Source organism: Gobius niger (genome assembly GCF_951799975.1).
Source record: "Gobius niger genome assembly, chromosome: 20".
Lineage (NCBI taxonomy): Eukaryota > Metazoa > Chordata > Actinopteri > Gobiiformes > Gobiidae > Gobius > Gobius niger.
The window spans coordinates 11,198,530-11,226,050 of NC_136871.1; the positions used below are offsets into that span (position 1 = coordinate 11,198,530).

Genomic DNA, 27,521 nt, shown 5'->3' on the forward strand with positions numbered 1-27,521 from the left:
ACCTGTCTCCCCAGAACAGCTGGAGGAGGTGTGTGTGGATCGGGAAGTCTGGGCATCCCTACTTAGACTTCTGCCTCCGCGACCAGGCCCCAGATAAAGCGGAAGAAAATGGATGGATGGTTTAGCATGAGGCCGTCACGATAACTACTATATTAACTTATCGCTCAATAAATGACAGATAAACAATGCATTTTTGGGCTGAATATTTATCGTCTGTACATTAAGAATATTTCCCCTTTCTGTCTAATGTAATACTTTTTTGTTCACCCAAAACAAGCTGTGTTTCATTGTACACTATTTCATGTTTATTGTGCGACATTTTAAGATGTACTAAGAAGAAGTACTTTCAGAACAAAGCTTTTCTGTCATTTTTAAGCTTTAGAGTTAGTTTATGTGGCCTCGAAAAGCCTTCCAAAACATTGTTCGCCGCAATATTTTCCTGCCTCAATATATTGTACTTGAGAATTGCTTATCCTGACAGGCCTATTCAGCATACATCCAAAATCCAAAATCCAAAAGTCCTTCAAATATATAAACTCATCTTTACGTATGAAGCTACACTCATCCATATACAGGGTTGTAAAGAAATGATCAAAACTAGAAAGGAAACTTCCCTGACCAGGAATCGAAACACGGCGGTGAAGGAGCCAAATCCAAATGTAGCTACTAGACCAGGCATCAGGGACTGGTGACTGTAAACAATTGTTTTTAACTGACACTTGAGAGACAATCATTTCTACACATTATTTAGGTATAAAATTGTATCATGGAAAATGAATTACTACCAACAGCCTATGAGGTGAAGAGGGCCATTCTCTCACACAACAATATAACATTTACACAAACTTGGCAATCTAGCCTGATGTCTTTACGCTCTTCTATGCCCACATGGACACACACACATTAGGTCTAATAAAAAGGCAGCCTTGTTTCCCCAGAGAGAGGAAAAAATGAGAGCATGCAATTGGGGAAGGGGTGGGTGTAGGGAAAGAGCAAGACAGCAAAATAGACCGACAAGATGTGAACTCACAGGCCATGGAGAGCAGGAAGGCTGTAATGCATTGTGCACAACTTTGCAAGAAACAATGTGAAGTTAAAGGCCTCTAAATGGAAGAGGAATTAAATCTATTCTATTCTATTTTCTATCTATTTTCAGTAAATTGTAAAAGCAGACATTTTTGAAAAAGTGCAAGTTGAACAAGTAGCCCATGATTAGGCCCGTCACGATAGCAAAATGTGAAGTTCGACATAAACCGGAAAAAAAAAAGTCTTACAACTTACTTTACATACTTTCAACTCTAAAACATAATGACAGTAAACCTATGCTCTAAAAATGCATAATCATATCCTAAAATACCATGCAAGCTGCAAGAAACATGCTTCGGTTTGGTTGGGACAGTGCATGTTAACCCCTTAACGCTGTGTGTCACTAATTTACAACATACTTCTTCCTGCAAGAATTTAGCATCAGCTTGAAAGCAAAAACACATCCAATCTCTGAGTGAGAGGCGGGACATGGCCACACTGCAGACCCTCCAGAATATCCAGAAGGACAGTGTTCTCCTCCTCCACACCAAAAAAACCCCATAAAATATCTTTTATCCCACAAGCTTTAACGTTGTTTATAAATTTGTTTTATAGATGTTTTTTCATTGCTGTTTTTGTTCAATTATAATTGACACATTTCAGGTTGAAAAGTGTTTTCTTTCCTGCTATGTCAATGTTTAATAAACCTAAAAAAACACTGATAATATATATTTAATTTAAATGGAAGAAATACAGGTGTCAAGTAGTTAATGAACACACATGTGTCTCATGCATGTAAACAAGCCACACTAGATCGTACGTTTTGGGCTAATTTGCATCCGTCATCCCCCCAATGCGCACTCTCAAATACACTCTCATTCATTCTGGCCTATTGCGCATGTTTTTAGTCGTAGGGGAAACCGGAGTACCCGGAGGAAACACAGAGAACATGCAAACGCCACACAGAAAGGCCCGTGCAGGTGGGAATCGAACCCGGGACCTTCTAGCTGTGAGCACAAACTGCTGTACTACCGTGCTGCCCCTTTAAAATCTAATAAGGAAAAAAGGCTAATACATTTACAGGTGATATACATTGAGCCCAGTATTGCATCGTTTATGTTATGTTAGAGCCATATATACCTTTTAGCCTTTTAGTCAAATGCACACAGGTGTTGCAGTGTAGAGGTAAACAGCTTTTCGACCGTGTTCTACTGTCTATGGAGAAGCTGTGTATTTTGTGGTTTGTGGATGGTTGAAGGTAATGCCAATAAACCTTTCTGGAACACAGTATTTTTTACGGACTTTGTTGGAAGACACGCGTCCGAGACGTCTTAAAAAACTGCAATCAGAGCGGACTTTGTAAAGGGGATTTTGGCCGCTACATATTATTTATCGAACAATAAGTCGATATAGTAATTTATCAGCCCTAACCATGATAGTAAAGCTGAAAGTCGTGATATGCACTGAAAACTTTGGCAAAATTGGCATTTCGGAAATGTGTTAGGAAAGTAAGGGATGAGTCATAACAGCAGAACTGCATTGAATTGTTTTATTGCCTTAAAACTATTTTAATCAATCTCTTCATCATTAGACTCAAAAAGCACTTATTACTCAAAAGTAATTACCATCATCGAAAACAAATAGCCAAAAGCCAATATTATGACTGCACAAAGGTGCTGTAATGAAGTTGCCTGTGAGTGTTGACACATTTTATCATGGGTAAAACAATGGTTAGGAAATTTCCTTTTGTGAAAATGATCAGCTTGCCGCTGGGTTCTCGTCAAGCAGGAAAAATAATACAACTTGTCTACAATTAGTGTCAAAATGTTCAAGTAACTTACAGTAAAAGGAAGCACAACAGATAGAAAATATGCTACCTACGGGAAGTTTTCACAGTAATAACTTTAATCTACTTATGACTCAGCTGAGTAGCTAACAGCTGGTTAACATGGAAACAAAAAGCAATAGGACAAGGTCATTCAGTCTGACAACTTTTGTATTAATCAGCATCTCATCTATTTAGCTGTAGTTAATTATTTTTTCTTGTCTTTTCACAGCATGACAAAGCGGTACTACACCCCACACCTCATCTTCCTTTCTGCAGCCTCCACCCGCAGCAAATGAAAGTTTGCAATGTGAAAGTATTTCACCAAAATCACATGAAAGAAGAAGTTTTATCCACCAGGCTATCAGGAAGCTGAACTCTTTCCCTCCTCTGCCGTCTCTGTGACACCACTCCTCGCGCCACACCAAGAACTTTCAATTTCGATTAATCTGAATTGACATTAAAATCCTTTGAATCTTTGAATAAAGTATTTTATAGCATGTTAAACCCTTCCCTAATCTCCATGTAAACTGTATTAAAAAGGGCACATTTACAGTTACCCAATGGTAAATCTTAAGAAGTCAAGTGCCACACACGAACATAAAAACCTTCTTGATGTCGTAAAGTAGCACCCAACCCACATTAGTTGCCATAAAGCAAAATAAAGCACACGCAATGTATGCAGAAACCATCTGTGACTGCAGGAGACAGGCTACCCTATGATCAGAATCAACCAGCAACGCAGGTATGTACCAAACTCAGCAATGCTTTAGTGGAAGCTGTGACAGACACTACAGGTCTGACAGGCTGGACCACTTCTCTCTGCTTTCATCTGCAGGCCTCAACGAAGGCTGCCTCAATTATATCAGCATGTCGTCCTCACAGCTGTTTCCTTAAGATCTGATGGGAATATGTTCACATCAGGTTCACACACACTGACAGGGTTTATCCAGGCAGAAGCGAGTCAAATTTAACATTTTGTAAGGTGCAAAAACTATATTTTCATGCCACAAACGCAGAAAAAAAAATCTGTGCATATTTCTTTTGTTAAGATTTGCAAACATTTGATCAAACAGAGGAAAGAGAATTGGACAAAATGGGAGACATTTGAGCATAATTTTGGTATTTTCGATGAACCTATACAGATTTAACGCCAAGTTTTAATCTAATTTAATGCTTTTTCATGACGTTTAAGGCCTTGATTTTGGCTACATTAATTTAATTGCTTTTAATGTTTTAATGTCCCACTGTTTCCCTAGACTGAGAGTTGATAAAGCAACAAACAAATTACTAACGGTGACAAGATCTGATTTTGTTGTTGTTGTATTGTTGCGTTACATACATACTGTACATGCGTTACATATATATATATATATATATATATATATATATATACAGTAGGTTTGTAGGAGGAGACGTTCTCCTGTTGAAGGTTGGTGATTCATTGTTCTGACCATGGGCAAAACACTGCTCCAGCCTTGGCTAAAGCTGGTGCATATGATGGTGTCAATGAGGCCAGTCTCAGCACCATCATTCTTCTATCTGACAACAGAAGTGGCTTACCACCAACAAATTAAACTGATTGTGACTAATTGTGATTAATGAACAATTCTGAAGAACTTTGAGAGGCCATTGGAACAAATATAATTTAAGCATATATTAAGCTTCATACAGAAAGTTAATTCATCAAAATACCTGAGAAGGTTTAGATTACATGATGGCATCTTGTTATGAGGAAAAATAGCCTTTTGATTAACACTTGTGCTTATGCAAATCCCACTGTCCTACTTTAAGTTAATTATAATAACAAACATGCACCATACTGGGACAAACGACAAATCAAATACAGTCAGCATGAAGCATACACTTACTTCTTACATAGGTCTGAAGGAACTACACCAATATGAGTAATATTCTTCAAGGAGACAACACAATGTGACACATGCCCATGTACATGCCCATATTAGAAAACAGATACAAACAAGGAATCAAATAAAAGCAGGCAATGATTTTGGTTACTCAAACCGGTCTTGCTTTAAATGCCCGAAAGAGATATTAGTCAACCCAATAGATAATTTTACTTATGCAAACTGACAAACACACCGACATGTGGTAACAAGACACTGGAGAAACATAGGCAGGAAACTAACAAACGTTTTGTGTCACAAAGCAAATAATAAAATAAAAAAGTTCATTGGAAAACACTCCCTAAGAGAACATAAACTACTTTTAGAGGGATTCGTTACTCTTATGACACACAGTATTGGACATTAGTGTGCTTTTAGTGCTTGAGACAAGTCAGGGAATTCCATTTTGGAAAGATTCTGTAACTTTGCAGTTTCTTTCCTCCCCCCATTCACTAAGACCCTGCACCCCCCGTGGCATACTGTCATTTTGTCCTTAACCCCTGTGTCTGTTTATGCTGCTGTTGTGGCCATGGAGTTATACAAAAAATAAAAGAACCAAGTAACTCATGCCCCTTGCGCCACAAGCGCCACTGCAGTGTCGTAGCATGTTGCATTTTTTTTAATTCATTAATTGTCCGTGAGAGTAAATACTACTTGGACAGAAAAGACAAAGGCAGAGAGGGATATTGTACATCCACATTACACAATGGATATCCTTTTTTTCACCCAAACTTGGCTGTAAAAACTTCTAAAGTCAGTTCAGTTCAGTTTATTCGGTCAGAATTATGACAAAAGATTTACATTCAGTTAAGTATACTTCTTCATAACATAACATACAAAATGACCGAAAAGGTAGAGGCTGAAGCTAATGCTTATTTTGCCTACCCTTGTTGGTAGGCAAAATAGTGGTGCTAGCCCGCAGCTAGCTAGCTTCTTCGTGATTCAATTACTGCGTATTGCGCCTCCGACCCGGAGGCAGGGATGTTGCAAGGGTGGTTTTCTGGACAGAGACACCAGGGGGAGATGAAAGACCTTCAATCATCTATTAACACTTGAATTACCCCCAGAGGGACAACGGACATAACAAATACAAAAATATATAAAATGTTCACAAAGAGAAATAACCTTAAATGAAGAGGTTAAAAACATTTATAAAATGATCACAAAGAGAAATAACCTTGAATAAAGAGGTTAACAAAAGCTCTGTCTAACTAAGGTTAATGTCTAACACACATGTATTCAGTAAAGATTATGTCAACAAACAGCGCATTGCAAATGCTATCTGACACATCCGCATGTCTTTCTATGACAAAGCAGGTAGGTCTAAGGGTAAAGATCTCAGTGTTAGGCCTGCCAGTAAAAACCTCCATAGCAGTAATAGCCTTGCTTCTTGCTTGCCTCTTGCTTGCCTCCACTCCCGCGAGTTGTTTGGCCAAGTCTCAAACCTGCTTTACCGGCATGAATGCTGCTACTGTGCGTGTTGGTGCTCTATAGGAGGGAGAGGTGTCCATTTCTGCATGACTTACAAATCTGGATCAGACCGACAAACAGCATCTGCGCAGGGTCACAGTGGTACAGTGATGGGTGGAGAGGTACGCAGGGGTATATCACACGGACAAGGTCACGACTGAGACGGCAAATCATGACTGCACTGCATACAAAGATGACCAATAATCTTAGTAAGACAGTTATACCGACAGCTGCCTTTTCACAGCTTCTTTAGCTTCAGCGACAATAGATCTTTCACATGGGCACTGCAGCATGTTTTTTTCTTCCTTTCTTTATTTGTTGTTAACTCTGGCATTTCATGACAGCACATATGCAAGTGTGAATGGATTTTTGACTTAATTTCAGTTAGCCAAAAAAGATAGACCATGCACTAAACACTTAAAAAAAAGAAAATATCATAGACATCTATGCTTAAGCAATTGCCTGTCGACACACACGCACATGCACCAGGGCCACAATGACAACATCTGGAGTTCTCCATATCATAAAGCCACAGAAACTGCAACGATGAGCATGACATGTACTTCACCACATCTTCTTGAATAACACACAAGTTGCACTGACTGAAACACAGTTCACTTCAGGACGCATTTTAAAGTACCAGTACAAAAACATGCAAATATAAAACAGGTGGTCAACACATTTTCATCCCCAAAAACATATTATTTATCTGTCATTTATTGAACAATAAGTTTATAGTTATTATCGTGACAGGCCGATTTGTACTTTGAATATCAACAAATAGACTGAGCGTATGAGAGCAGCACAGAGTAAGACGCAGGAGTAACATTTCCTTCCCTGAGAACAGAGTCGCACAGCCCTGAATGTTCACCTGCTGCTATAAGCCAGTCTTTTGGGAAAGGAAAACTCTGAGGTTTGCCAACAAGCTAGCAATGGCTGCAAAGTTTGTCGAGGCTATTTAACGGGAGGTATGGAGTTTTACGTCAGAAAGATTGTCACAACTTTTCCATTCACCCAAGCTATTAATGATTGGCCAGAAAGTACGACTGTAGTGTCCCCTTGAAGCCGTCTTGATTTTATGATGGTGCTGCACTTTCGTGAGAAGACTGAATACGAACTGTTAAAAACCTGTATACAATGCCATAAAACTATATTTTAATGATCAGTGCATAGACCTATTTCATTGTTTAAGATGTACAAACATTTCATTAGCTTCCTACCAAAAGAAAGAGTCAATTTCAGCCAAAACTGCAAACTAATATGCATCAAATCAAAATGTTGGTATTTCAATGAACTTGTGGCATAAAAACTTTCAAGCAATGTCATAATTTTTCAATAAATGTAGATTAAATGCCAGTTTGAATTGGGGCTGGGCGATACGGCAAAAAAAAAGTCTTATATAGATCGATTTCAATTTCAATTTTATTATTTCATGCCAAAAATTTATAAATGTAGTTGACTAATAAACTTAGACAGACCTTTTACTCAAACCTCAGCCCAAAGTAAACCAGATGCTTTCCTCTAGTATCATTTAACACAAAAGTCTTCCATTGTCTCGTCCAAACTCCAAAACTAGGTGCTGTTTTTGCCAGAGAAAAGGCTTTAAACCTGATGATCATAAACTCCTATGTCGATAATAGAGAATGACCAAAGTAGAGAGATTTCAATTTCGAATAATTGCACAGTCCTACTGCAGCGTTAGCAAAATTGTCCCGTACATAATACTTAATAATAATTATACATAGTAAGACAATTTGAATATATTGTTGGATATTATACTACTAGCACAATTGCAATCATTCAAATTGCATTTTATTGCACAACCCTAAAAGTCAATTTTACACATTAGACATTTACGCCTTTTAGGATACCATTATTTTTGGCTGCCTCATCACACACTAAAAAGCACCAGGTGCATTGTCCTCTAGGAATCTCCCAATGCCACAAGGCAATATTGACAAACCACTAACTGCAGGCAGATAGTGTTACCCTCGCAAAGCTGCACTTCTGCCTCCGCTCGCACTACGACAACAAGACACAGGCCTTACCACAAGGGTTTGGTAATGTACTTGTAAGTAAAGTATTTCAAAACAAAAGCGGTGTAAGAACACCATGTAAGGAGCATTTAGTAGACTAGTGGTTTTACTTCCCTAAGAATGTGGCTCCACAAAGGGAGACTAACAACAGCACGCATGCAATAGTTCATCTATTCATCATCAGGCTCAGTCATCGCTGAATGTCAAGAGATAATGACAGCTGACAGCCGCAACTCAACATGCAAAGTTATACCAAACAATATAAAGTTAACCATGCTATAACCAAGCCTTTAAATGTATTTTCGAAGCAAAGCTCATCACAGACCAACAACATGGCTTTAAAGTAATATCCCAAGTCTATTAGTTCTGGTTTTGTTCTTGTTTACATCTTCTTTAGAGTCGTTTGTTTGGGTGCTAAGCATAGCCCTGGATTAAAGGCCCAATACCTGATTTTAGTTTTTTTTTTTCATTACAAACAATGAAAGAGGTCAGAACTCATGGTAACTCTTGGTAACATATTTGTAACATCCCAATTCCTTGTTGGGACATTTCACAACTGTCTGTGTCACTTTCACAGAAATGCAAGAAACTTGTCTGGAAGTTTGTGAAATTGAATACAATACAAATGCTTTATATTTAGATGCACAGCTTCTGGACAAAACAAATGTTGATCCACTGAGAGGGAAAAAAAAAGTGCCTTTAAGTCATGGTCTTCGATACTGTATCAGAGAATGGTTATACTAGAAACAATATGGAGATAACTAGGCCTACTTTACCAATGTAAACGTTTTTTGCATCTTATTTTGAGAAGAATAAACGTTTTGCAATCCCACAGAAAAGCAGACACACTATAGGATGAAAGCTATAAAATTAAGGACATCACAAAGATTGCCCTGTTGCCATGGGTTGCGACATTTAGCGCCAAAAAAAATCGCAAGTTTCTGGTTGAAGGATGGAAACCCCGCAGTCTGTGCACAAGCAGGGACTGGGAGACTAATTCCCAGGTCTGTCACATTGTTATCGTGTTATACGGACGTAGAAATGGCGACAACATGACAAGAGAGGGAGACATTCCGGGAAAACAACAACTCGAAAGTCGAAACTCAGCACCATGAAGTTGAGCCGAGGTTTTGCTTTGTGCCACAACTTTTAGCCGTAGCCTACGCTTACACCAATCGTGTAAATATATAACAAGAACGCGACCAGGCGAACGCACCACGATCCCCTTTTGCTGCAACTAAAACGAATTGAAAGTTGTTTCCAAAGTTCAACCGCCTTTGGCTCACCTCTTCCGCCTTTGAATGAAGCGCCTTTTGGGTCCGTTTGGCGTTTTCTCTCGTTTTGGATGAAGCTCTCCGCGGCTTCTCGAGTCAGGCAGTGCTCGTTGCTGTTTGAGGAAGTGCTCAGCTGCTCACCCTCCTCCTGTCAGAGTTGAGAACCTGCCCGTGCGTCCGCGGTGGCGCTCTCTTTTCACTGCGGCCGTGAACCGCGGAGGCGCTGCGTGCAGTGGAGCCGGATCGTGACGTCGACCAGGTGAATTCCCCAATGCGCACGGGCCACGGGAGCGCGCGAACTCCCCGGGTTTCCATCATTTGTTTTGGAGGATCTCGACCCGCATCGTGAACTTTGCAATAGTACAGACAAATCAAACCTACCGAGGTATTATGACCAAATAACGAGTTATTGTATGTAGCAGATCCAGCACCACTGAGCCAGAAGTGCAAAGAAGAACAGTGGTAGGCTACATGATGTGCTCTTAATATGTGTAAAGCGATTCAATAATGGACACCATTTTTCTCCGCTACAGCTTAGGCAAACACAGTGCAATGTGGTAGGCTATGCAAATGATCACTTAAATATGTCCAGTCATTCAAAATCCTATTTGGTCCAATCTTGTTTCCAACTCTCACAAATCACAATTCCTTCTGCATGTGCTAATTGTTTATATGCATGTGTCACACCCCTGTGCTGCTTTGAGCAGTGATTAAGGGAAGAAGGGGGGACCACCCCCAAAATAAATTTCACTAATACTTATTCTATTTAGATTTCGATCTTCTATCGCTCAATAAAAGAAATAGGTGAAGACCGTGCAACAAGGTCTGTGTTTTGCTGGGTTTACAACATACTGTATGTATGTATGTATGTATGTATGTATGTATGTATGTATGTATGTATGTATGTATGTATGTATGTATGTATGTATGTATGTATGTATGTATGCATCTATGTATGTATGTATGTATGTGTGCATCTATGTATGTGTGCATCTATGTACGTATGTATGTATGTATGTATGTATGTATGTATGTATGTATGTATGTATGTATGTATGTATGTATGTATGTATGTATGTATGTATGTATGTGTGCATCTATGTATGTATGTATGTATGTATGTATGTATGTATGTATGTATGTATGTATGTGTGCATCTATGTATGTGGGCATCTATGTATGTATGTATGTATGTATGTATGTATGTATGTATGTATGTATGTATGTATGTATGTATGTGTGCATCTATGTATGTGTGCATCTATGTATGTATGTATGTATGTATGTATGTATGTACGTACGTGTCTGTCTGTCTGTCTGTCTGTCTGTCTGTCTGGCTGTCTGTCTGTCTGTCTGTCTGTCTGTCTGTCTGTCTGTCTGCCTATCTATCTATCTATCTATCTATCTATCTATCTATCTATCTATCTATCTATCTATCTATCTATATATCAGGACAATGTACTGTTACATTATGCTCGTGAGCAAAGATGCTTGTACCAGACTGTAACTTTTTCAAGCTAATTAATGTCCTTGGGGACAAAAGCAGAATTACAATGTGAATATATATATACATTGCAGATAATGATTCAGTCATCACCTCACCTGATATCACATCACATGGCATCACATCCATAACTGCTATGACACATCATTCCTTTTCATGTTCATAAATTAGACTACAATTATCATACGCGGTCATCACGACAAGGCAATGCTCTCAAACCTTACCTTATCAAAATCTAAAACATCCTGTCCTGGTAAAAGAACTTTTGAGCAGTAATTTGTCTTGACATTACATTTTAAGCTTTACAGTGAATCGAATTCAATTAATGCTCACATCTCTGGTTACTCATGAATAATGAGCAGTGATCAGCTGAGAGTAGGGCCGTACAGACTGAAACTCAGGTGTGAGTTAGGTCATTAGAACTACAAAGACTTATAACTACAACAAGGTTTACCTACAGGTGAGAGTAGCTGTTAATAGGAGGGAGGGACTGAGCCAAGATAAACCCCTCCCAGTGGGATATATCCAGTCTGCGGGCTGAGCTTTAGTGTGCACTGCTGACAAAGCCGAAAGGCGAAACGTTCAACACTTGAACTACAGAGTACAGATGATGACTCAAGAACTTTCACTGAATAATTCTAGTAACGTTTTAACCTTTCAAAAACATTGGTCACTCTCAAGGGTCATTTTTCTGTTGACCAAAAACGTACATTTTCACACACACACACATGACGATACAAAAGGTTGTATTTTACATTTACATATTAACCTGACCCACAGCTCCGGCCTCCTTCTGCTCTAAGCAAGCTGAGTCACCACCAGGCCACACCCACCAAACCTGTATAAATAAGACTTTAAACTTAGACGTGAGGGCATGTTTAATAATAGCCCAGGGAAGGACACAACAATGAGATAGAAATTGGGTGAAGTCATTGCTTTGAGTTAGTCAGCTTTTTCCAATGTCCCTGGAATGACGACTAAATGTAAGGCAAACAGAATGTAATCTTAAAGTGTTAGCCTGGGTTAGTTTAAAGTCACGTTCCACCAAAATGTATGTACACGAATTATAGGCTTAGTGGTTTATGGCATGATATCGGTATTTTAGTGTATTTAAGTTTTTGCATGATATCACAACAAATGTTCTTTAATTGGGAGTGAAGCTCTTTTGATAACTTTGACAACTTTACATTTCCTCCCTCGTGAGTGTTTTCCATTACCACTTCGCAGGTGACCTCACAGCACAGAGAAAAATCCCTGTGTGCAATAGTCTGTGCCTGACTTGAGATCAGCCGCCACTGACCCGCCCTTTGGCCTTTCCGCTGATACTGTGAGGGCACTAATGTTTGTGCGGCTCGACATTCAAGTTCAGCTGGATCCGAGCCCAAGGAAAATCGCATTCTCGCGTTACACACAGGGAATTCCACCATCTTGAAATAACTCCAGTGTTTGATGACAACCTTTACCTGTGACGTATGCCATGGCACCTGTAGCGTGACACAGCATGCTCTAAAACTACTTTTATGTGCTCGTTTGACCCTGTTACATGTTTTTTTTTTTACATGTCTTGAAGAAGGCTGAACTTTTCTATCATACATTTTGAATTATATCTTCATTTACTCATAGATATGCCTCTTCAAACAGGTAACGTAAGAGGTGAAGGTCGTCATTAAATACTGAAGTCATTTTGGGAATTGGACCTGGGACTTTTTTAAGGTGATGCTTGCTTTGTTTGTCATGTTTGTGTTGCCAGTTCAACACTTTCAACAAAACTTTACTTGCTTGTTTAGCTAAAAGCTTTCACTATTGTTTGAGATCAGAATTGAAGTCATTATTTGTGAGGGCAAGGTACATTGAATATGTCAACATCAAATTCAGTTTATATTTACGCCTTGATTCATACGCTGACTGTTTTTGCTGGTTTGACTCTAGTTTTTTAAGATAAGATAAGATAAGATGATACTTTATTGATCTCACAGATGGAGAAATTGCATTCGATGAGAGAGCATCCGGCAGCAGCACCCATTCAGTGCGCACCACTCTTTTTCCACTCTTTTTTTTTTGGGTGAAAGATCGTTGTGTCGCGGCCGCCATCTTCACTGTTTTGGTCACAGGAGGAGCACTGGTTGATGGGAAATCCGTAGACGATGACCACGGCGGTGGAGCTCTTGCGCTTGGCCACGATGTTCTTGGCCACACAGGTGTAGTTGGCCTTGTCGGACAGACGCACCTGCTTGATGATCAGGTTGTGGTCCACGGTGATGTAGAAGTTCCTGTCCTCGGCCGGGTCGATGATCTCGTTGTCCTTCAGCCACTCCACCCTCATGACCTTGGAGGATGGAGAAACTGTAGCTGCCCTCTGTCTCCTCTGATCATCTGAAACGGTGCACCGCCTCCTGGGCTTGTCCCCGTCTCAGAGCATGGTGTCCTGCACTGGTCAGCTCCACCTCGTCCTTCCTCTTACTCCTGCACAGCTCCCTCCACAGTCTATCACCATATCCTCGTTGGTCCCTTTTGTTGTTTCCTGTAGCTCCTCTTGTGACGCCTCCTCCGTGCTGCAGGTGTGGGGGCTCTTGGTGCCTCTTCACTGTTCAGTGTCTCAGAAGAAGATGTTTGTAGATCTCAAATGGGTTTAGCTGATAAGCTAGCAGTTTGATTACCTTCAAAAAGCTGCTTTCTTCAGGTACATTTTGGACTCTCAAAGTAAAAAAATCCACCAAACCTCCACAAAAACACGGTAAAGACGTACAAAAGTATCCAGAAAAACAACGTGGTTCGCTGAGAAAGGCAAACAATTCACTGAAAAAGGCAAACAATTCAGCTGCACCAGGAGAGAGGGAGGCACTGATATTAGGGCTGTACGATATTGAAGTAGCTTGCGATATGCAATACGGCTTTGCAATATCGCGATAACGATATTATTGTGATATTTCACCAAAAACATTTCAGCACGATATCTTCAATTCAAATCAAACACAAATTGTAAGTAACTGTTTTTTCTGCAAATTGTGTCAAAACAAGACTTCAAACATCTGGACCAAAACAATACTCAAATTGAACTTAATTAGGACATGTTTAACTAAAACTGATCTTTCACACATTTATAAGTTCAATGCATTGTTTGTTTTTGGCTGAGTTTGAAAAATAAAAAAAGTGTGTGGATCTCAGCCAGAGGGAGACTTTAGTGATGTGATACATTGTGGCTTCTTGTGATACGGATATTGCATCACCTAATATTGTGATACGATATAACCTCATTGACCTATGTGTGTTGTATTATAGTCAGTGTACTGAGCTCAGATTACTTCAGATTACATCTATGAATCTATTACAGAACAGAAAAGTTTGGGGAAAAATATAATTATTAGAAGAAGAAAAGAAGAGAAAACTTTGCAAGACTCTAAAACATGTAGGCTTGAATATACTAGTCATGATTTTGACATTGTTATGTTTTTTTGTGTTGTCTTGTGGTCACAAACCCTGAATAAAAGCACAAAGGACCAGACTTGCCAATTAATACTGTAAATTACTACAGAAATGTTCCACTGTAATTAAGGTCTGTCATTTTTAGAAACAGCGTCCAAGCCTGAATGTTTGTTTGTGTGTGTGTGTGTGTTTTTAAGAATAAATAAATTAAATGGCATTTTTAAATCTGAGACTTCAGCTTAATAACATATAACCGAAAAGACATGTAGCCTGAACTGCAGCAACCTTTCTTACTTTTCTTTCGCATATTCCACAGTGGCTCTTTCACTTTACAAACTCACCAAGTGTGGGTGGAAGACAATATAGCCTAACTTTTTGTTTCCTGTATTCTTGAGCACACATGGGGAGGTGAAATGGAACAGTGCAAACATAGGTCAAGTCCAAGCGTTTTGAATTCAGATTTATGATGATGAAGTGCCAGCTGTGCAAGAATAAAGGTGGAATAGAAATCTGATACCCGGCAGTGCAGGTTTAAAAGGACTGGCAGGTTCCTCTGGCTTTAATGCATTTCTCACTTCTCATTCTTGCTGGTGTTCCAGCAAAATATCAGATATTCTCATCATGCTAGTATATTCTGCTTCTAAAAATAAAGACAATATGTTTTTTTTTCTTTCTTTTTAGGCTACATAATATTTAATAAGCCTGCTCATCATAACCTGCTGTTGTTGTAAGATCACTGCTTACAACAGGCAGTGGGAACAGAATTTGACAACTCAACCTCCTCGACCATTCTGTTCCTCCCTTTGACAAATTAACCTTCACCATGTTGACACAAATGTAACAATAGACTGTGCATAAAAAAAAAAATCCGGTAACAAAGGATCCACGTTTACCCTTGTCACTGATCGTTTAGACAATGACGCCCTCTGGTGGATGTTTGAAGAAACAACTGCGTAATACTTCATACTAGCAATACTACTATATTTAGGGTTTGACATTAACGTGGCCACTGTGCTAGTCTTTTTCAAATGTAACAAAACACTTAAGGTTTTCACTAGCCGCAATTGCTGACTATATATTTAATGTAACAAAACACCACTGGCGGTTACAGACAACTCTGGTATACTGTCTGTATATAGACAATATTGTGAAGAAACTTAAAGCCACACCGCGTAGAATTTTACCCAATAAATAAAATTGAAATACAAGCATTTATTTTATAACAGATATTTTCATCATTGAAAAATACCTCATAAATGTACAAACAAACATTTATGAGGCTCACCCCTTCGATATGACTGTAAACTTTACTGGGAGTGGGTACGTCTCCAGCTCGTCTCCATGGAGATGTGACTCAAGTTAGTAGAATATGGGATTTAAACAGGTTAGTTTCTCATCCAAATCCATTCTTTTATTACACACTGCAGTAACAGCATTTTCTGTGTCATTAGGAGCATGTTTTGTTTTGCCGCAAAATGCTACACACTGTACCTTTAAACTAACATTGGGCCTTTTCTTTTAACCTCCTACCTTTCGCCTTACCGAGTGTATTTTCTCCAGTTCGGCTTTACCCAAATCTAAAAGCTTCTGGAAAGCTAAGACCTACAAAACGAAGGCTAACAGATCTATTTCCCTGCGTTGTTGCTGTGTTGTCGTCACTTTTTTAACGCTCTTTTTTCATCAAATTTTTGCTCCTTTTTTTTGCTCTTTTGTGGCTTTTTTGTTGGGTTTTTGTCACATTTTGCCGCTTTTTCCAAGAAGCTTTTAGCCAAACTGAAGTAAATGTGCTCGGTTCAGGTGGGGATTAAGAGGTTAAGGCAAATAAAGCACCTTGTCACAGCAACATTTGAATCTATTTTACTAGACTATGGAGCCTGTTGTACATGAACGCCTTTGCTGTCCTCATAAGACTGACCCTGTTTATCATGCTTCCCTGAGGCCTTGACCCATCATCGTGGACTGTATTCTCGAGTGTGATGACCTTCTTTATCCTCCAGGAGGCAGGGTCATTGGTACACTTTATTCATAAGGCCATGCTTGGTCTACTGCCCTCCTACATCTGTAATTTAACCACACTGTTCGCGTTCAAATGATCGTTTGTTGCTCATTTCACTCTGCTCCTTCTACATGGGACATGTTGCAAAAAGACTGGAAAATAACTGAACTTATTCCATTGAACACTTTTAAAGCAGAACTAAGTAACTCATGTCTCTGCTGGTGTCGTAGCATGTCGCGTTTTTTTTACTCATTAGTTGTCCCTGAGAGTAAATACTACGCTGACAGAAAAGACAAAGGGAGAGAGGGATATTGTACGTCCAATTACACAATGGAGAGATTTTTTTTCTTTTCACTCAAACACCCATTAGCCTGTTAGCTTCTTCTTCGTGATTCTATTGGTGTGCATTGTTCTTTCGACCCGGCGCAAGAAAGTTGCAATTGTGGTTTTCTGGCCAGAGACACCAGGGGGAGATGAAAGACCCCCAGTCATCCCATTAACACTTGCATTAATTACCCCCAGAGGGACAACGGAGAGGGTTTATTAAGGTAAACAAGTTACTTAGTTCTGCTTTAAGTGGGCACCCAGATGATGAGCGCTTGAGACGACCTCTTTGAATTGTAGCTGTTTTTCATCATTTGTTATTGAATGAGTTATTTAATTTGTCTCTTTTACTTCCTCTTGGCCAGGACTCCCTTGAAAAAGAAGTTTTAAATGTCAATGGAACTTTCCTGGTTTATTAATGGTAAAAAAAAAGAAAGAAAAAAAAAGGGTGTTATTTTCTTATACAAAATCAGAACAAGGTATTATCAAACACAATTGGCCAACATGTCTGTGAGTTTCCTGCCAAAACATAAATTGAGCTACTAGCGTTTAGCTCATTCCAATAAGATTTGTGCCCTGATCTTTACTCTTTGTAATTGTACATAAGACTGCACAATACTAATGTTAGTGACAGTATGGTATGGACAACATGGAAGTTTTCAAAGAGGTTTATTTTATATGCATTTATATACATAAACATTTATATTTACATGATTTGCTGGAGGTACAATCCATGATAACACTTTAAGAGGTGGCTCATAACAAACAGATTGAAAAATGTTGGTTTAAACAATTTGCAGTGAAAAAGACTTCGCAATATCCTTTAGTGAAGCGTATTGAGTGTTCGTTCTTGCAGATACCAGGATCTCCGAAGTTATAGGGAAAAGATGAGCAGCTTTTAGTATGCCTAGACATAAAAAACAAAACAATAACATCTTCAGCTCTGCGCTTACAGCATCAACAAAATGGCACATAGTGGATTGGTTTGCAATATAACACTAAATAAAGATTTCTCGGCTTAACCGTAGTACAGTACTTTGATAACATAATGGTTAGTTGCATCTTCGACACATTCAATACCATCTGTGAACCACGCTTCATTTACCAAGGTCCAAGGGCAACTATTTTGGCACTTAAAAACAATACACAAAAATGAGGTTTTATACTGTACTTGGCAGTTGGCCAGTTCAGGAAAGTCACCTGCTGAATCATATAATCACTTTAACCTTAGACAACACAGATAAATGCCATCATTCGTCAGTGTATACCTCAGAATATGTATCTTCAGAATACCAATAATTGTAGATAATTTGTACATCTTAAAATGTTTGCAAATAATTTCCCTTTAAAGCTGTAAGTTTATTTTTTTTTGCCAGATAAATTAAGATTTCTTTATGAGTCAAGAGTCCATTTAAATATAGAAATACTTTCCACAATGTTTCAAACACCTGTTGCGGAAAAATGCAAACAGTTCAACAACAGAACGATCCCTGTTCATTGGCCTCCAAGGGTTGGTCCAACCAGACTATTCTATTTGGAACAACTCGCTGGAACAGCGGAGACTGGTTGTGCCAGGCTTCTCTGCCACAATGAAGGAACATGCTTCATCCTCTTGTAGTAGCAATATAGTGTAGATGGCAGGTGCTATAAAACTGTAGCCTCCTCAATAGCATTGACCCATCTGAAAAAGAAGAGTACATCAGACTTCCATCATTGTATTGGACATAAAAATCAACAAACACAAGTATTCATGCTCCTCAGTTAAAGTTGAGTCACAGATTTTTGTTGTTAGGCCTTTAGCACACCCTAGTGGTAAAATAGTATGAGGCAACAGCTGAGACAACAGCTGTCAAAACCAGAATGTTCCAGACAATCCTGCCCTGATGCTTTCCATGTCCCTGGTGGTCTAGTGGTTAGGATTCGGCGCTCTCACCGCCGCGGCCCGGGTTCGATTCCCGGTCAGGGAATGTCTTTTGAATGTCCAAAACTGAAAGAACATGCATGCAAACTAAATCCTTTCTGACCTGCGTGCTGCATGTTGATCCTCAGCCCTAAAGGTATAGTACAGAGTCTTCTTGTGGTAAAGATGAAAGACATTGCTGCTTTCTTCTCCATCTGGTCGTTCAGTCAGTTTGACAGTGAAGCCCTGCAGAGGCAGACTTTCTGAAGCCACTTTATCCTGAGGGAGACAGAGCATCAGCATCAAGCACAAGAACTAATCCTATAGAGCCAAACAACTGATACATAAATCAGAGCCATGCCACATTCAGAAACTTTCTATTGTAAAGAGAGAGCACACAGAGTCCCTGACCAAGAGGAAAGTGTCAAGAGTTCAGTTGTGCACAAAATCAACATTTATGAAGCACAGGTAAACAGAGGCTGAACATGACCACAGTAACACACTCAGCTCCAGTGTGTGAGCACAGGGCTGGGGGGAATGTGGGGGGACTATGCTGTGTGCGCATAGTTGGTGTGGGAGACTCTGTGCCCCCTCACCTCACGGGCTGTGAAGGTGTAGAGCACCTTGTCTTTGAGGAGAAACCACAGACGTTTCCACTTCCTCTTGCTTTTCTTTCTTCGATGCAGGCTTCCACTCATAGTGGAGCCCTCAACTCCAAGAGATACCTGAAATGCATGTTTCACATGGGAAATGTCTTAAAATAAAACAGAACACACAAACCATAAATTCAATCGTATTTTTGAATGTATGTTTGTAAATCTATGTTATCAAGTAGTATGCATATTTTACATGTTGCACCAACTGCATAATTCTGGAACAGTCTGGTCACTTCGAGAGCACTATGTGATTCTCATTATTAGTACAATATATACTCCATACTCTTGTCATTATTGTCAATACATTATGCAAATAAAAGTTTGTGAAACAACAACATCATTACCTTAAAAAGAGCACGACCAACAGAAGAAATCTGGGATGACTTTAATCAAACAGAAAAACGACTTGCAGAAAGACACTGTACCTGGTTGAGAGATATGCTCTTCCTCGTCTTCCACAGACTGGGAGGCTGTAGACTCTGGAAGACGGCAGACAGTGGACGACTGGCTCGCTGAGTGCGAGGGCTTGAGTTTCCACATGCTCCAGAAACACTACCTCCTACACACAAACACTTTTATCATCTGAATCATTGCTCTCATGTTTTCTCTAATTTGGCAAAACAATTACAGTGTATAGTAAAATATTACCTCTTTTCCTGAGTTCTGTATAGCAGTGGTCACACACTTTGGCCATTCGGTCCTTGAGGTACTTGAGTGGGTATCTGTTACGGGAACAAGCCCGACACACCACCTGATCAAAACAGAAGTTTAATTTGTAATATTGAGGAAAAAGGGTTGAACAGATGCCTTGTGAAATGTAAAGAAATGATGATGAAACAAAGGTTATGCCTGACCTTGCCACAGGCGTTGCAGTGGTGCCTTCTCAGTGTGAGGCTAAAGTCTGAGGTACAGTTCATGCACATCATTACATGGGACACTGGCACCAAAACAGGAGCAGCTTCCCCGAGGGCCATCCACAGTTTTTCACGAGCCTTGAATATGATCAGAAACAAACATGAGTGCATTTTGCTCTCACTCTGGATTTAAAATCACCATTTTACTCACCTCACTGCAGGGTCCACCAAATGTGCAGAGTCCTGCTGCATGATCTGCTATGGCCCGGCTAAGTGTGTGAAACCAGTCTTCTCTCTCACCAATCGAACTGTAATTTGTTAATTAAATTAGAATTCAGTTATTCTTCCATATTCTTTCTACAGTATATTAGTTCTCAGCTACCTGGCAGACAGAGTTATGGTGATGTCCGACACCTCAATCCGAAGACAGTTCTGCACATTATCCAGTGCTGGTTTACTCACCTGATGTGACAACAATAAGATTTACTCAATAGAAATTCATTATAAGAGAAAAATAGGTACAAAATCATTTACCTTCATTCCTGAAAGTGATAAAGTGTTCTTGAGTCTGTATTTGCCATCTTGCTGAGGGTAAGTGTACAGCATTATGTCATTCATCTGATGAAAAAGAGACGAGAAAAAATGTGTAGAATTCAATTAAATATACATTCATCTCCCGGTTTCTTCTTCTTTATTTATTTTTATTTAAGTTTATTTGAATAGGGACAAGTATGTCACATAAACTCATGTTACATACTACAACATTTTAGCCAAAGCTAATTCTCAATGTCCGTCCCCAGTTGGGCCTTTACAGAAAAATTAAACAATACATAGTTAAAACACATATAATACAGCACAACACTATATAAACACAGCAGAGCAGACGGTCAGTGGTCACATTTCTGACCTCTGATTAAAAAGTCTTTAAGTTTGTGTTTGAAAAGGACCCAGTTTGACTCTCCCTTCAGGTCTGTGGGTAAACAGTTCCAGGCTTTAGTGCCTTGTACAGAGAAAGCTGATTGTCCAAATGAAGTGTTTCGTTTCGGGATCTGATAGTTCCCGTTCTGAGCTCCTCTAGTCCTTGAACCCTTGGGCTTGCTGGTTCGAACATTTATGCATCAGTCCAGTCTTCTCAGTCCTCTTAGTGAGCAGGGGGAAACAATCCTTTACATGTGACAGCAGTCTACTGCATGGGCAAGTAGGTAGCAGAGTGGTAGCAGTGCCCTCTAGCGGCTGATATGTGCCACACATTGCAGTCTTCATATCATTTGTCACAAATCATCCCAGACATTCAGCTGAGACATGCTGATGATGACATGACTGCACAATCATCTCCCTGGTGGTCTAGTGGTTAGGATTCGGCGCTCTCACCGCCGCGGCCCGGGTTCGATTCCCGGTCAGGGAACACTTTTGTAGTAGAAATGTTATGCTATATACAGCATGTTGCTAATATTAAGTCAGTCAACTCTGCTTTTTTTGCACACAGTTGTTTATATCTATTTTCTTGGTCTTGGCAAACTCACTGGACTTGACTACAGTGATTTTCTTTTGCACATTTGAGTGACCTGTCTGAACCGGACTTTTCCCATGTGAACACAGAAAAAAAATGAGGCATTGAATGTGTTTATTTGCTTGTCAAACGAAAAGTATTTAAGTCTTTATAAAATACAGAGAGGCTATTGTGTACCAGAGGCATTTCTTTTCTTCCCAGACAAAAGAGGTGACATCACTGGTCACACCTAATGTGTGTGCTCTAAACATCCGCTGGGTCCGTAAAGACGGCATCCAGGAATTCTCCGCCCTGCTCCGGGTTCAGGCCTCCCCTGCTCTCTGAGCTGCTCAGGCTGCACTGAGAACCAGGACTGTGTGGACTGTGCTGCACCACAACTATTCCACTCCACCCAAACATACTCATTTGCCCAGGATTTCTTTCTAGGAAGCCACAGAGTCCAAACTAATGCACTGTAAGAACGTCCTTGACTCAGCACAGGCCTCCACAATCCCAGGGCACAAGAGGCAATTTCCCCCTCTCCACAGAAGATCCACTATCACAGTTCCTATCCCCTTCATCTCCCTCATTTCACCAGCCCTTTCTCGAACTATGAGTGCAAGCAGGTGCCACTGTGCTTCTGTCTGTCACAAGGCTGACTGATGGCATTAATCTTCAATGCTGCTTGGATTGTCTTTCTATAAAAGCCCATAAATAACAACTGACCCAGTGAAGCCTTCCACTCTATGGGAGCAAATAACTATAATAACCTGAAAGTACCAAACAGCGAACCCGCAATCCAATCTTCAGATAAAAGATAACCAAATAAAAAAGCATTTCCTGGCTATGGGGAGAAGAAAATATAAAAATAATAAATGCTCCAAATGTATTTCAAAGTCACAGGAAATTGTAGTAATATATCTGCTGATTTTGAACCATGTCTAACTCATTTACATCATCTATGAGAGTATGAGAGACGGGCAGGGGTCTTTATCTTGATACGCTTTTGCAGAACATTACAATTGCGATTTTACTCAGTTATGTGCATACTTCTTTAATTCAAGTTTTCATTGAACACTGCGCCTTCTCCCCCTGTTCAAAAGGGTGTCTGGCCTTCACTTTGCTGTCAGTCCCCTCCCCATACACAGGAAGCCGGCATCCACTGACCCACACCAAACATCCTGTGAGGAAGTGGGGCCCTGGAAAACAAATCCTGGGAGGAGAGAGGCGGGAGGCAGGCCCTGTAGGCTCGACGGGTGTGGTGCATAGAGGAGACCTTGGCCCTGCGCCCTCTCCAACCTCCACTACCTCCCAGACTGACCCACGCCCAACATTCCCTCATGTTTTCAACAATCGTGTAATCTTTGTTGTCGCCCCAATGTTGCAATCTTTTGCCACTAGCCCTTTACAAACATACGACCGATCCCGGGGCATGTGTCTATAAACTCTGGGGTACATCAGCGAAAAAAGGAGTGAGTATGATGATTTTTTTTTTTGCTGAAAAAGCAGCAACAGAAAGCTATAGGAGAAATGACTGCTATGTGCAGCCAAATAATACGACAACTTTGGCATGGACCACATTGTTAACTTCATTAAATCATTCAAATAGAGGAAGTTAATTATATGTTGATTAATTCTACCCAAAAGCATCACCTTGAGGTTGCCAGGAAACCGCCTGACACCTCAACGAAGACACAGGACGAGAGCTTATTCAAACATGCAAACTGTGAGGATCACACAAATTGCAAAGTGTTAATTAGACTCCAGTGTAAGTAAATGGCAGCGGTTCTCATCTGTAGCCTCTCTCTCCCTGCAATTGTGATGAGTTGTGCAAAACAGTATGAGGCTATATTCACTCTATTGTCCACACTAAGTATATTATCTTAGAAATGTTATGTCGGTGATCATTTTGGGTGCCTTTTTACAGCTAGCTATGGGACTATTGGCCTAAGTACACAATTACCTTCAATTAAATATGCACTATTCCTTTTTAGATAAATGAATAGGAATCTAAATGAATCAATTCGCTCTTAAGTTGTTAGCAAACTTACCAGAAACAAATGCCGTGGTTGTCTGCTTTTTCTCGAAACCTTCATCAGCGTTCCTTCTTTGACAAACATCTGTCAACAGAGAAGAACAAAGCAATCAGATTTCCTGTAAAGGTCCATTATCAAGCTTTATTCTAGCCTTTTTTAAATGTGTTTAGGATCCTCCAGACTTGATACTTTTGTAGTATGACTTATATTGATGTGTCTAGAAACTACCCCTATAAGTTCTGATGTTAAAAAATGCTGTTATGCAATTCACCAGCAGAGGGCGCACCGCTTGTATTGCTGCATGGAAACGGGAAGTCGTTCAATACCAAGAAAAGTGTCATTGGAAGAGACAGGATCAGAACGAGTTTGGTGATGGTGTCTTAGAGAACTTCTTGGGTTACTCTGTGTGATGTTGATCGAACATGGAGAAACACTGAAAAATGTGCAAACAACACAAAACAACACTCCAGACATGCACGACCCCTGGATTTGTTTCCAGATGTAATTCTTTACAACAGCTTTGTAAGACTCAAAAAGTCAGACAGAACAAGACAAGACTTTAAAGTAGCATTAAGGAACTCTTGCCCCTAGAGGCACTAAGCGCCACTGCAGGTGTCGTAGCAAGTTGCGTTTTTTTACTCATTAATCGTTCGTGAGAGTAAATACTACGCTGACAGAAAAGGAAAACGGAGAGCGGGATATTGTACATCCAATGACACAATGGAGATCATTTTTTTCACTCAAACTTGGCTGTAAATACTGTTTAAGTGGCGCTAGCCCGCAGCTAGCTTTGCCCATTAGCCTGTTAGCTTCTTCTTCGTGATACCCCCAGAGGGACTACGAAAAGGATATATTAAGGTAAACAAGTTGCTTAGTACTGCTTTAAAGGGACTAGTTGTCATTTTTGTACTCACTACCGCCACCTGAGGCCATACGCGTAACTGCAATTTCTATATTAAGCTTGTGCATGACGGCATGGGCTAATTAACAACGTTTTGAGTGACAGTGCAGGATTTTAGAGGCAGTTGTGGTGAATAGGTCTGGGCTCATTCGACACATAAGGAGGGGGAAAATACATAATTTTAACATTTTTACCGTCAAGTCCCTTTAATATAAAAAGTCCACCATCAAAACAGTATCTTACCTGATATAATACAATGAGTCCTAACGTTCTAAACAACTATAAATTATTAGCAAATGTGAGATAAAAAAAGGCCCCGCGCTCACCCTTCCTGGTTTGAGAAGATCCCTCTTTCCTTTCACACTGAACTCAATGTGGACCAGGCGCAGCAGGTTCTCCTGGTGGGACAGGACATAGCGATCAGGCAGAGACAGCGAGACGAGCAAACAATTGAAAGTGTCCTGTCTGCTAGTGAATGAAAAGGAGGTTTTCCGGAAAGGGAGGCGATAGTGAGAAGTGAATGGGCAGAGGAGATAGAGGGAGCTTGTGTTTCCGCTGTCGGTTTGGGGCAGTTGTCGGGGCATGTGCTCGGAGAGTGTGACAAACAGGAGGAGGAGAGCCAAAGTGTGGCACAGGGGGGTGTTGGCGCTAGCTAAGGGGGAAGGAGGGTGTGTGTGTGTGTGTGTGTGTGTGTGTTTGAGAGCTGCTGGTGTTTGAGGGGAGTCTGAGGAGCGCACACCCTTACAGTGCTCCCTTTGTAATGATGATACACCTGGGACTGTCATGACATCAACTCTCCTCGCCCCTCCCGGTAATCGACAAGCTGCGGAGGCCGCGCTGGAAGAGGAAGAGACCTCTCCTTCAGCGTGCACGTTTTTGAGACAAGAGAGGAAGGGCTCAGCTGTCCAACTCAGACATGCCTCATTTTGAACCTCTCAAACGGATACTTCATTGCACAGGAATGGATTCGTGTCAGCGAGAATAAACGTCCAAGTGTGGAGCGGATCCGCATTGAACTCACCCCCTGTTTGAGATTGTCGTTGGCTTCGTCAGCCACTTCTGACACGGTCACCAAGGCAGCTGCAAAACAAGCAGACAAACAAAGAAACAAATTTATGCACAGGCAAACACCAAAGTCACACTCAGTGACTGTAGCCTAACAACTGGGGCCTGAAGAATGCCTTCCAGCTGGAGCTTGCGCGATAAATCTTGCTGTTTATCCGGGGACAGAGGGATATTTTGGACAGAGTACCTTGAGTGTCTTCGTATTCTTTAGAGTCTGGAGAAAGGTTGTTTAGGTAATCTGTAAACGGTCAAAAAATAAAGTCCATAAGCGTCACAGCAGCATTGGAAAAAATCAAACACATGCTATAATTTGAACTTTGTAACACGCCTCCTGAAGCTATCTCTTCTTGGTAGCTGAGAGCCATCCAGACATGATTTGGATGTAGCAGAGTAGAGATAATACTTCACATATAGGTAAATACGCATTGAAACAAAAAAAAAAAAACACTAACATAAAAGATTCTTATGCTAAAAGGGCTTAAACTAGGGATGGTTAAGGGATGTTTCTTTATCTTATTATCTTCAATAATACATTTGTTTTTACATAAGTGTAGTGAGTACCTGTCAGGAGCATGCGGTACTGGAGCACCCTCACTATAACCTGCAGCAGCTGGTGTTTCAGTGGGACCTCGGCTTCCTCCGCTCCTCCAGTCTGTAATCATCAATACACAAATTGGTTTAATCATTCTCCGTGTGCCTTTTAGTCCACGTCAAACCTCTACCGAATTCCTGCGATCCTCAACCTCCTTCTCAAGGACTTTTGCTGAATAGGCCACTTCAAGTCAAGGTCACCAGAGAACAAGGGAGTCACAGATAGTCGTGAGTAACCTTCACACACCTTTCAGCGCACAAAAGAGGCGGCTTAACCACCATTCTGCTTCTGCTTGGAGGTGAAAGGGTTTAGAGATGGGCCCAATCAAGAAGGGGCCAAAATCAATCAGGATGTAATTGTCTTTGACAGCTTTTTATGCCTCGAGGAGAAGAAGATGGAGACTAAATTGTGCCCTCGAACACAGGGGACTGCAATACTCCCCCACGTCACCCACATGTATTGCCTGAATAAAATAAAGTCACCACTTGGATTTAACTAACTGGTCTGATCTGGGGCTGCTGCTGTTGGTCAGGACTAGGTTCAGCAACACAGAATGAGATGAGCTGGACCTGAATATCCAGGTTATTCCATCAGTGGATTTTTTCTTCCCTGATGGCACAGGCTTATTCCAAGATGAGCAGTGGTCGCACTCTCCCATCATCAATACAAGATCTTGGTGAAAATGTAATGGATCTTTTGACATTGCAGAAGCTTATTGAAACAATGCCAGAGTGAAAGTGCTGTAATGCAATGAAATATTAGAGCATGTGACCTTTTTTTTGGTCAGGAAGTATATTTTGCGAGATTCCATGAACAAGATGCTTTCCAAAGTGATGCAGCAAGATTTTTCCTGTTCAAACTGTGAAAATTAAAGTTTTGGTCCAAACTTGTTTCTAGCTCCCATAATCCCTCCTGCACATCTGAATTGTTCAAGTTAATTAATTATACTGTGTGCTCATTTCATGCACTTGTATCAGTATCATTCGGGGGTTCGAATCCCATTTCCTCAAGGTGCATGTTGTGTCCTTGAACAAGACACTTCACCCACCTTTGTCCTCCAGTGTCTGCGTACATTGATGTATGAACGAGAGTGTGGATGGGTGATTGGTTCCTTGCTGTAAAGCGCTTTGGGCCTAATGAAGGTAGAAAAGCGCTATATAAGTTGAGTCCATTTTACCATTTGTACATACAGCCTGAAGTAAAGCTGCCTTAGGAGGAACACTGCTGTGGGAAGTACGGTCCA

General features: G+C 40.4%; 1 protein-coding gene across 3 annotated transcripts in view; it reads right to left on the bottom strand.

The window, feature by feature from the left end:
* Window positions 1–17,500: 17,500 nt before the first annotated feature.
* The window catches only part of fgd5a (FYVE, RhoGEF and PH domain containing 5a), a 37,833-nt gene continuing 27,812 nt past the window's right edge, over window positions 17,501–27,521 (bottom strand). The window contains exons 8-22 of one of the 3 annotated variants that reach the window (XR_013793987.1): window positions 26,248–26,338; window positions 25,874–25,924; window positions 25,643–25,701; window positions 24,948–25,019; window positions 23,736–23,804; window positions 20,730–20,813; window positions 20,578–20,657; window positions 20,407–20,503; window positions 20,196–20,333; window positions 19,990–20,092; window positions 19,767–19,900; window positions 19,282–19,410; window positions 18,810–18,964; window positions 18,379–18,466; window positions 17,501–18,339 (exon numbers count right to left, since the gene is read on the bottom strand). Coding sequence is in view for 2 of the 3 variants with exons in the window: in XM_079579214.1 (XP_079435340.1) it covers window positions 18,430–18,466; window positions 18,810–18,964; window positions 19,282–19,410; window positions 19,767–19,900; window positions 19,990–20,092; window positions 20,196–20,333; window positions 20,407–20,503; window positions 20,578–20,657; window positions 20,730–20,813; window positions 23,736–23,804; window positions 24,948–25,019; window positions 25,643–25,701; window positions 25,874–25,924; window positions 26,248–26,338 (1,299 nt within the window). In the remaining variant the exon portion in view is untranslated. Of the gene's footprint in view, window positions 18,467–18,809; window positions 18,965–19,281; window positions 19,411–19,766; window positions 19,901–19,989; window positions 20,093–20,195; window positions 20,334–20,406; window positions 20,504–20,577; window positions 20,658–20,729; window positions 20,814–23,735; window positions 23,805–24,947; window positions 25,020–25,642; window positions 25,702–25,873; window positions 25,925–26,247; window positions 26,339–27,521 lie in introns of all 3 variants that reach the window. The other 2 variants (XM_079579215.1, XM_079579214.1) reach the window with 2 other exon arrangements.